At 48.0% G+C, this 10,590-nt stretch overlaps 2 protein-coding genes across 6 annotated transcripts; one reads left to right on the forward strand and one right to left on the reverse strand.

Moving 5' to 3' along the window:
- The first annotated feature begins 582 nt into the window (after window positions 1-582).
- inha (inhibin subunit alpha) lies at window positions 583-2,635 on the forward strand. Its single transcript, XM_034550317.1, has 2 exons — window positions 583-1,067; window positions 1,509-2,635. The coding sequence occupies exons 1-2, from the start codon at window positions 731-733 to the stop codon at window positions 2,252-2,254; spliced, it is 1,083 nt and encodes a 360-aa protein (XP_034406208.1). The 5' UTR covers window positions 583-730; the 3' UTR covers window positions 2,255-2,635.
- A 1,540-nt stretch (window positions 2,636-4,175) lies between these two features.
- On the reverse strand, window positions 4,176-9,996 carry LOC117742626 (gap junction gamma-1 protein-like). 5 transcript variants are annotated; one of them, XM_034550211.1, is made up of 5 exons: window positions 9,782-9,995; window positions 5,940-9,154; window positions 5,558-5,786; window positions 4,778-5,458; window positions 4,176-4,336 (listed from the first exon to the last, which is right to left on the reverse strand). In XM_034550211.1, exons 2-5 carry the CDS (start codon window positions 6,177-6,179, stop codon window positions 4,323-4,325), a joined length of 1,164 nt encoding a protein of 387 aa, XP_034406102.1. In that variant the 5' UTR covers window positions 6,180-9,154; window positions 9,782-9,995; the 3' UTR covers window positions 4,176-4,322. The 5 variants fall into 5 exon arrangements, with proteins under 5 accessions (XP_034406102.1, XP_034406084.1, XP_034406076.1 ...); XM_034550193.1 differs by lacking the exon at window positions 4,176-4,336 and having other exon boundaries at window positions 4,353-5,458; window positions 5,940-6,211; window positions 8,504-9,154; window positions 9,782-9,996; XM_034550185.1 differs by lacking the exon at window positions 4,176-4,336 and having other exon boundaries at window positions 4,353-5,458; window positions 5,940-6,211; window positions 7,311-9,154; window positions 9,782-9,996.
- Window positions 9,997-10,590: the final 594 nt, after the last annotated feature.

Consider the following 10,590-nt stretch of genomic DNA (forward strand, 5'->3'; position numbering starts at 1 on the left):
TCGGCCCGTTGATTAAATGTTCTCATACAGGAACACACTTTATGAAAATATATTTCTGAGACGGATTGAAGGCCAGTCAGATAAAGAGAGCCCTCGAAGGCTTCACTTACAGTTTGTTTCATGGGGAAACAGGTGTGTGGGAGTCAAAGTGTGCATCCTTACCACTTGAGAAGGTAATACAGCTCACACTAACTCAAATAGACCTTTTTATTAGAATTATTGTGAAACATTTTTCTCTGCCCATGACAACACAAACAGAAGATATGTCATTTTATCAGACTAATATGAACGCAGCATAACTCTAAAGACTGGACACTCCCTGTGCAGAAGAGTTTGAAGAGCCTTTCGTACATGATTTACAATAATAATAATAATAATAATGCACATTATGCCAACCAAAAGCGATTCTACGCCACAAAGAAGAAGACAATAAAATCTGCAGACGCGTTCCCTCGATACTCTGCGAAACAGCCACGGAAACAGTTAATGCAACATCCCAACCGTCAAGGCCATCCTTTGCTATCTTCCACTTGTGTGTTGGAAACAAACGTCTTTTGCTTGCAGACTTCACTCAGACTCAGATAGCTGCCGAGCCAAACAAATATGTGTGAGAATAAGGAGAGTCGCAGACGAGGATCAGTGTCGAGCTAATTGGACCTCCAATATTTAGAGAAAGGCTGTGCTCCACTGGAAACATTGCCATAGACTTCCATTTTCTAGACATTTGTTGATGCACTTGGAGGGTCAAGTCGTGGCGTGCAGTACGGTCATGGTGTCCTGTGCTCTCTTGGTCCTGGGCCCTCTGTGGATCCCCATTCTGACACAAGCCTGCAGGGGAGAGGAGCTGTCCAGAGAAGTGGTGTTGTCCTGGTTCAGAGAGCGGGTCCTGGAGGACCTCGGGCTGGAGGAGCCTCCTCTGACCACGGCACAGGGTCCTGACAGGGACGTGCCAGACGCAAGGCAGGCGCCCTGGGGTGCCCCCGGCAGGACGAGCAGGACAGCGTGGGTCAACCGTGGAACCAGTCCGGCCCAGGACACATCTCAAATCATTCTCTTCCCCGGCTCCGGTGAGAAGCGTTGCTGCTTTTGTTTTTCGGTCTTTTTAATGTTGTGTTATAGAAATTATTTCACTTTCTGGGGGGGTGAATCTGATCTTTTAAGGACTGAAATTAAACACGGCCATAATATAATGGGACAAATTACATTCCAAAGGTAGCGCAGTTTTATTATTTAGCAACAAAACTGCCCAGAACATGTGAAAATGTAATATTTGTGTTCTATGGAGGTGCTGGCTAAACTAAAAGGAAAGCAAAGTGTATAAGATGTATAGTTCCTTCTTTAAAACTAGTCCATAGTCATTATTTATCTTAACCTCACATATTTCATATGGCAATAAACTCACTATATTCTAGATACAAATAAAGCCAACGATGGAGTTATTCTCATGGCATGACTTCTTGTTTGTAAATCAAAGCCATCAACGTTCACTTCTCGTCTCACTCGATCAGACTCACCCTGTGGCGCATCGGACTCGGCTCCTGGAGAGACCACCAACAGCCACTTCACGTATTACTTCCAGCCCTCCGTGAACAACCTGGAGATGGAGGTCACGTCCGCCCACTTCTGGTTCTACGCCGGCGAAGGCGTCAACTCCTCCGCCCCGCTGTTCATTCTCGCGTCAGCGCAGCGGCGTCTTCGGGCGGCGGAGGCCGCGCCGGCGACGAGCGCAGACGGGTGGAGCACCTACGAGCTGGCCCGACACCCGCTGGCCTCTGTGGCCGAGGGCCCCTTTCTGCTCCAGGTCCGCTGCCCGGCCTGTCGGTGCCACCGCGACGAGCCGGACAAGACGCCCTTTCTTCACCTGCGCGCTCAGCCTCGCGGTCCCGTGCGCTCGCGGCGCCGCCGCGCGCCGGTGACCATCCCCTGGTCTTCTTCCGGTGTGGACCTGCTCCAGCGGCCCTCTAAGGAGAGACCCGAGCACGGTGACTGCCTCAGGACAGAGATGGAGATCAGCTTTGAGGAGCTGGGCTGGGGCAGCTGGATCGTCCATCCAAAGCTGCTGACTTTCTCCTACTGCCGTGGGAACTGCTCAGCCGGGGATCGAACCGCCGCCATGCTGGGCATCACACAGTGCTGCGCTCCGGTCCCAGGCACCATGAAGTCCCTGAGGATCACCACGACCTCTGACGGCGGGTACTCGTTCAAGTATGAGACCTTGCCCAACATTATACCTGAGGAGTGTACTTGTATCTGAACGCTTAAAGGGCCAGTACACCCAAACAAAAGCACTGGTGTTAGTGTTCTGCCTTCCAGCCAAGGGGAATATTTCTGTGCCGAGGTTTTGAGATCAGTTTTTCCAAATGTAATGTTTAAAAGCACAGATGGGCATGACTTGTATTCAATTCACCTCCATTGTGTTTAGAAAATATGAGCCAATAATACTTCAGATATCACTTGTAGCAAGTTATAAAGTGTGTGTTAATGCGGGCCCTTTAAAGCTCTGCATGCCACTTAAAGTAGAACTCCTCCAAGGCCAGCGTTGTATTGCTTTTCATTGTTTCGATTCTGGCCTCTAGAGGGCAGTGTACGTCTACTTTGACGCCGCTTCCTTTCACATCAATGCCTTCACATACAGTCTGACTTATGTTAGCAATGTACGATTATTAAACCATTGATTTGAAAACACAAGTCTCAATCGTGTTCATGGTTTCATATCTTTCGAACCATTTACAAAAAAAAAAAAAAAAAAAGTCCAAAGCGTAACTTTCAAATATATTTATTTCCTCTGAAAACAAAATAATCTCTACACAGTTACAAAAACTACAAAACAAATGTTTTATCCATTGACGAAATATCATATTCAAAATGGAATGTCGTACCTTGCCACACGTAGCAAAAGCGGAAGTGAGATGATTACAAAAAATTACAGCATCAAAAATGCTCTTTGGCAACGCAAATATCATTATTTCAGCCAAAAGATCATAAAACCATCCGACAGGCTATGAAAAAGTGTGAACTCTGCATGAACGCTGAAAGCTATTGATCAAAAGCCCCGCCATGAATCGAAGATTATACGTGTTTACATGGCGCCGGGCTGCGTGTCAGCAGCCAACTGTCATCCTTTCTTTTTTTTTGGGGGGGGGGGGGGGGGGGGGGGGTTCCAGGATCCATGAAAGCGTCCATGTTTCAGCACAACGGAGGCCTGGCGGTGCACGTCAAGGATGGAAAATATGTCTCACCAAAGAAGAATGTCAATTTCAAAAAGATTTCATTGTTGACGGTAAATCGCAGAAGACAGATGTTTCCAGACGGTTATCGGAAAAAAAAAAACCTACAAAATTGTGAAATTACTCTTTCAATTTCTGCAAAAGATGAACATTGTGATGAATAATGTTTTTTTTTTTTTAGAGTATATAATTTACAGCGGAGGGATATACGAACATCCAAGAGCCTGTTTTTTCAGAAGTGCTGTGAAATTGGTGGCAAATTAACCCCAAAAAATATTCTGAAATAGAATAGAAATAGTAAAACAGGTACCGATAAAAAATATATGGAGTGCTTTATATGAATTGATTGTACAAGAAGAAAAAAAAAAGGATTCTTGGAAATTCCTTGGAACATTTCCTGTCGATAAAGAATTCAAGCATTTCCCAGGTAAACATTTTGGGCCGATTGGAGCAAATAAACAGGTTTCAAAATTCTGTCAAAAATATTTCTGAAATGGTGTGCGTGGCCCGGTAAACATCAAAATGTGTTTAAATTAAACATGACTTCTCATCTGCACTCGCTCCAGAAAAGACATAACCGAGAGTTTGAGATTCTCCCTCCGAGGCCGACGGAGAGAGACGTTAACATTCATAAACAGAGAGCCTTTTTTATTTTTATTATGAGACCGAGACGACCGGAGTACACTTTCGATAATCCTCAAAAAAGTGGATTATTATTGAATGGCCACAAAACCACAGAGTGGGTGGAAAGAACAGGGCGGAGACGATGTTCCTCGGGGTTTGAACGTGGGTCGGAGATGAAACTAGAGATGTGGCGTTCAAGTTTAGAGTCGTGGAGATGAACCATGTCACAATACAGCCGCGTCAGCATTTTTTTTTTAATTTCTTTTTCTGACTCACCTCGAATACTGAAAGGCATATTTCTCTCCCCCCCCCCACCCCCACCCACACACACACACACACACACACACACACACACACACACACACACACACGCTTTGGTCTCCCTCAGTGGTCTGACTGCACTCCATGTGTGCACCCCCCCCCCCCCCCCATGTGTAAGGCTAGAACAGACGTTTGGGGCAGGAAGCACGTTCAGGCATGTATTCCTAGGAGAAGGACACACACACACACACACACACACACACAGATTCAGCATGTTTGTTCACTTTAAGCCAATACCAGGACGGGTAACAGTGTTTCACTGACCTGTTATGTTGTGATAATTGATTTAACCCATTCCCAGTTCAAAAATGTACTACTAGAACCTTTTGTTAAAACAAAACAGTTTGCATCTAGGACAATTTAGGTTAAGCGTTCTCATTGTCTTCAAATTGTTCACTCAACACAAAAAGGTATGAATGATTTTCCCTGTTCAGTCCCACAAGAACACCCAAAAGTAGTAAATCCTTAAAACTCGTGAATATATTTAGCTTAGAACTGAAATTATCAACTTTCCAGTCTGTTTATGGACTAATATTTATGGCCTTAACTATGTAAAAATCTAATAAAAATGATATTCCATTCTCCGTTATACGAGTGCTCATTACCTTTCTCGCTGGCCTCCTCCTGCTTCTCCTGGGCAAGGTTGAGGCGGTTCTGCTCGACGGCCGACTGTGCGGCCGTGTTGGCCTCCGGGCTGCTGCTTCGTGAAGGGCTTCTTTCATCCGCCTGGTAGGCCAGGTCCAGGTGCTGCTGGGCCAGCTTCAGGTGCCTCCTCAACCGCTCCAGCTCCTTGGACGAGGGCCCCTCGTCCCCGAAACTCTCCCGGCCGGAGTCGACGATCGGCGAGTCCCTCAGATCTCCCTTCCGCTTCTCCTTCTTCATGGTGGCGTGGTACCCCGGTGGCGCGGTGGGCGCCATGCGAGAGGACGACGGGGGAGGGGCGCGAGAGCCCAGCGTGGCCCGCCAGCGGAAGTTGTCGCGGATGCCGCCGACGCCCAAGTGGATGATTTCAAAGATGGTGAGGAGCAGGCAGAGGAAAGACACGACGTACATCACCAGCAGGAAGATGGTCTTCTCCGTGGGGCGCGACACGAAGCAGTCCACGGTGTGCGGGCACGGCACCCGGGTGCAGACGTAGGAGGGTATCACCTCGAAGCCGTACAGGACGTACTGGCCGAACAGGAAGGCGACCTCGAAGGAAGTGCGCCAAAGCAGCTGGCCGACGTAGACCTTCATCAGGCCGTCGCGCATGATCCGCCGCCGGCCGTCGTGCTTCTTCTCCGAGCCTTGAAAATAAAAAGAGATCCGAGGTAAAGAATCTGAAGCATCCAAAGAAAGTAGAACCTAAAAAAAAAAAACTTGCGATTGCTTCACTGCCGGCTCACTTTTTTCTGCCTTGTCGGGTTTGTCTTGTTCGATCTCCTCGGCGATCATGGGGTCTTCCTCGCCGTTGTCTTCGGCCTCCTCGTAGTCCCGAACGGCCCCGCGGCTGACGATGGGCATCCTCTTCTTCTTGTTGCTGCGGACGGGCCGGTACTCGCTGTCCTCCATGCGGGCGATCTTGTGCATGGCGAAGCCCAGGTACATGATGGTGGGTGTGGTGATCATGATCACCTGGACAAAAAGAAAGACAAAGAGGACACGCCGTTGTTGACTGTAGATCATCGTAGTCAGAGGTAATGGTCCTTAAAGGGCCCCTCGTCCCCCCGAAACGCTCCCGGCCGGAGTCGCCGATCGGCGAGTCCCCTCACGTGGCGCGCAGCTCACCTGAAAGATCCAGAATCGAACGTGCGAGAGCGGCGCGAACGCGTCGTAGCACACGTTCTCGCACCCGGGCTGCAGCGTGTTGCAGACGAACTTGCTCTGCTCGTCGTAGTAGATGGTCTCGCCGCCGACGGCCGTGAGCACGATGCGGAAGACGATGAGCACCGTCAGCCACATCTTGCCCACGAAGGTGGAGTGGTTGGAGATCTCATCCAGCAGGCGCGTGAGGAAGCTCCAACTCATGGTGCCGAGAGGACCGGGGAGCTAAGCGAGCTCTGGAAGAAGAGAACAAAAAGAAATAACGCTGATGTCACGGGCAATAAAAATACTTTCACTCTTTGGTTTTATCTTCCTTTTGACATTTTAATGACCCACCTAATTGCCGTGACTTGGTAATTGCTTTGCAAACATGTGGTTTTTGTACTGCGTAAACTAGAATGAACGGACTATAAGCAGCGTTTAGTCGTTTAGTCGGCTACAGTTTGATATTAAAGTTGAAACTAAATATTTTTGTTCATCAAATGTTTTTAATTCACAGCCTTATTTGCTGGGTTTTTGATGTTAAAACTGAATATCTATATTTGGACTGTTGGATGGACAAAACCAGACATCGCCTTGGACTAATAAAATAGTGATTCATTCTGAATATTTTACAGACCAACTGATTAATCCATTAAATTAAAAAAATCGGCTCGATATTCTACAATGGAAATATGCCTTCAGACGATTCTTTTTTTTTTTTAAACCCCAGAGGCAGAACTGAATCTCTCTCTCTCACTCTCTCACTCTCACAAAGAATGCAAGAGCAAATACAGCCATGCAAGGTAAACCGCAACCGCAGGGCTCAGGAATAAACACAGCCACATGCTTTGTTGTAATCGGATACAGATTTCTCGAGACATGCAGGTATCCATGTGGAAACTACACCACACGCTCGGGCCCGTTTGGGCCCCGGTGGCGGTTTGGTGAACCCACGTTCTTGCGGCACCCCGACCTGCTCAGCCGGAGCCACTTATGATGGCGAGGGGCGCATTCCCAGAGCCAGAGGTTATCGCTTTAAGCTCTTTAAGAAGCACAGTTTGATACCCTAACTCGGCCTCCACATAAAAGAGGAGAACCGAGCAGGTGCAGAAAAGCTTGACTTAGAGTTCTGCAGGTTCATTTGAAACAAGTCAGACTCTGTATTGTAGTTTGATAACTTTACAAGAAAAAAATCCAGCCGAAAGAGAACCGTCTTGAAGCCCATTTGAGCACTAAAATTAAATACAGCAAAACAAAAAAGGTATGCAGGACCAGATTGGTTAAATATCTGGACTTTTAAAACGCCACAATAACGCGAATGGTATAAGACACCAACACAAATGGAGCCTCTACCTTCCGCATGCCTACGCCAAAGAGAACAGGGTGTAGTTGAGAAAATAACCAGCGCTTCATGACTCATTGGAACAGGACAAGGCTGTGGCCATGTCGAGCATCTGTAGACACGTCTCCTCGCATTAGTGCGCGATGCTCAGGCCCGCACTCGCCAGGTTACTCATCCATTCCTTTTACGAAAGCCTTCTTCCATTTGGCACCTTTCGGAAGCCTTCGCCACGAGGCGGCCCAGAACCCGGAGAAAAATATCACAGAGCCTTCGTGTTAAAAATACTCTCCGGCTACACCGAGAAGCTACGAAAACATGTTTCGCATTTGGCTGGATCCAGATTCCAGACGAGGAGGAAATTACAGGCCTTCGAAACACTTCTCAGATCTTGAAAACAAAAAAAAAAAAAGTCAGTCAAGACGATTCCCTCGCTGCATTTTAAAAGAGAGATGGAGGGATGGCCACAGCGACATCCAATCGTTATCTCAGAAAACCTCCCGTGTGGGAACGCTCGATTGTTTGAGAAGACAGTCGGACCTCGTGACCCTGAAATTAACACCTGGGGAGGTGGGAACGCGTCCAGCTGCCAGGTGACATCTGTTTTACCCACCATATAATTACAAACCCCACCAATATGTGGCCCGGTTGTTTCAATGAATACAACGCATGTGCTCAAATCCCCCCCCACCAAAAAAGGCCCTTCTGACCCTCGATGAGGTCCCTTTAAAAACATCATTTCCTCCACCGAAACTCGTCTTGTGATCCGATATTCAGCCTCCGTCGGTTCCACCTGCGCTCAGGAGGACACGACCCGTTATGAAAACACTGCTCGCCGACCAGGAGCATCTTCAGGGAGGAACCAAAGCGCTCATATTAGACGTCAGTGTAATCAAAAACACAGGACGCTTATGTTTGACCTCTAAAAAGGGTGTTTCAACCTCTGTTTAATCAAACTATAAACACACTTATCAGGTCGCCTGGTAAATCTACACCAGCTAGATACGCCTCGTCCTTGCAAACAGGAGGTGAGAGACCAAGAATCAGAGTTCTCCACGAAGCTCCAACTCAGTGTTTAGGAATTATTTCTTCCTCCTATTGTATTTTGCACTTCTTCTAAACACCCATTTGTATATTTCTCCCACCGTACTTTCACCAAGGACAGAATTAATCTACGACGAGAAGAAAAATGGCAAATTGAACGAACCGTCACACGCACATGATGAAGTATCGCTTCGGTGTCTCTCCTGCCAGGAACTTAAGAAGAAGAAAAAAAAAAGGATTGTTGTAATCTCACTGGTCAAAAGAGAACTTTTCATGCTTGGTGGTGCAAGCCCCGGACAGCAGGTGTGTGTGTGTGGAGTTCAGGGCCCGTAAAAAGGTCACGAACAGAAGAGGTGAAAGACTCCCTTCCTCTCGCTCCTCAGCAGACGGACCGAATGTCCTCGGCCGAGACGTTTACGGCTCCTCTTGTAAACACGCCGTAAAAAGCCGTCACCGACACCCTCAACGCGTTCCCCCGAGTTCAAGTAAATGCAAACATTGTCGTTTTTTTTTTGTCAATGCCACCCGAAGACATGCTTTTTAAACAGTAGCTTATTTGCTCATGTGGGCTAAACCCAGCTCAACTTGATTTAATGGCTTTTCTGCTCCCGGAGTCGCTGCATGGGCTCCAGGAGGAGATGGAAGGGGGTTGGAGAGCTTTTTGGGCAAAAGGATCTGGACAAAGCGAAGGCGAGCAGACATTCCTGGCTAACCAAAAGCAGAGAGCTGGGTTTTTAGGGTTCAGGGAGCAGACAGAGGGCACATGAAACCCCCCACCCACCCCTGCAGTCTGGAGGCAACAGGAACACAGCACCTACACACACACACACACACACACGTCAGTCACCATCACACACAAAAACTGACTTTTTGCAAGACATCCAGGAGAGAAACAAGAGCGCATCCACACAAGACTGGTTTCCCTTATTCTGCTCCAAATAAACTGGGGAAGAAAAGAAAAAGAAAAAAGTTTAAAAATGGAGGGTTTAAAAAAAAAAAAAAAAGGATCCTTTTTGAAGGCTCTGAACACGCTTTGCTGAGTCAGACTGAATTGTTTTGGAAAGTGTGGCATTCCTGGAGGAAAACAAAGTGCTGCCAAGAGCTTCAGAGGGGAAACAATAATCCGGTGAGTTAAGAGCATGAAGGCATCATTTCTTTTTCTTTTTTAGGATCAGTTTGGAAACTTTCAAACACTCGGCTGTTAGAAGAATTAGTCATTCACAAACACTAAAAAAGGAAAATCACTGCAGTGCGTTTAGTCTGCGGCGAGTTTATTCAGACATTCAGATGTGGCAGTGGGTTAAATCTTTTCCCCCTTTTTTTGTTGCAGTTCCATCAAACTCTATGAACCGAAAAGGGTCTTCTAGAAAAGTGTTACAGGTTACGAAAAATAAAATGAAATAAAAAAATAAACCCCCTCAAAACCAAAAATAGGACTCACCGCACGCGCACGCGCACTCCAAAAAGGTTTCGTTATACGTGGAAAAAGTCCACTTTGTGCAGATCCGGGACCGGGACCGGGACCGGGACTCTGCTGGTGGAACACAGCCCCGCAAGTCCGCGGAAGGTTTTTAATTTTTTAGTAGTGGAGAGACACGAACGTGTCGCAACAGGTCGTCTCTTGCCGCAAAGCACCAGCCTTCTGCGCCCCGGTCCGCGTGGCTTCTCTCTCTCTCTCTCTCTCTCTCTCTCTCTCTCTCTCTCTCTCTCTCTCTCCCCCCCTCTCTCTCTCTCTCTCCCCTCTCTCTCTCTCTCTCTCTCTCTCCCCCCCCTCTCTCTCTCTCTCCCTCTCTCTCTCTCTCTCTCTCTCTCCCTCCCTCTCCCTCTCCCTCTGACTCTCTCTCTCTCTCTCTCTCTCCCCCTCTCCCTCTTCCTCCCTCTCGCCCTCTCTCTCTCTCTCTCTCTCTCTCTCCCTCTCTCTCCCTCTCTCTCCCGCTCTCTCTCTCTCTCTCTCTCTCTCTCTCTCTCTCTCTCTCTCTCTCTCTCCTCGCGCACCTAATTGCTCGACCAGCTTTTCCTAATTAGCGCGCGCTCTCATTTGGATTTTTGCGCGTGCGTCCGCGTTCCCGAGGGCGAAGTGTTTCTCAGTGAGGAGCCCGTTCAGCCCGTGTTGACCCCCATGTGTCGGGGTCCCGAACAAGAGGACAAAAGAAAGCTCTCTGATTCCCGCAGGCTCCTGCTCTCCTCCTCCTCCTCCTCCTCCTCCTCCCCGCACCACCTCCACGTAACTCGGCCCCATTCACGAGAGGA

The sequence above is a fragment of the Cyclopterus lumpus genome, chromosome 2 (genome assembly GCF_009769545.1).
Source record: "Cyclopterus lumpus isolate fCycLum1 chromosome 2, fCycLum1.pri, whole genome shotgun sequence".
Taxonomy (NCBI): Eukaryota; Metazoa; Chordata; class Actinopteri; order Perciformes; family Cyclopteridae; genus Cyclopterus; species Cyclopterus lumpus.

What these genes read in the sequence shown, in the direction of transcription:
- inha (XM_034550317.1), top strand. Translation starts at nt 731, where the DNA reads ATGCACTTGGAGGGTCAAGTCGTGGCGTGCAGTACGGTCATGGTGTCC. An exon ending in CATTCTCTTCCCCGGCTCCG is followed by an intron (nt 1,068 to 1,508) that starts GTGAGAAGCGTT and finishes TCACTCGATCAG; the next exon opens with ACTCACCCTGTGGCGCATCG.
- LOC117742626 (XM_034550202.1), bottom strand. Translation starts at nt 6,179, where the DNA reads ATGAGTTGGAGCTTCCTCACGCGCCTGCTGGATGAGATCTCCAACCAC. An exon ending in TTCGATTCTGGATCTTTCAG is followed by an intron (nt 5,787 to 5,939) that starts GTGAGCTGCGCG and finishes CTTTTTGTCCAG; the next exon opens with GTGATCATGATCACCACACC. An exon ending in ACCCGACAAGGCAGAAAAAA is followed by an intron (nt 5,459 to 5,557) that starts GTGAGCCGGCAG and finishes TTTATTTTCAAG; the next exon opens with GCTCGGAGAAGAAGCACGAC.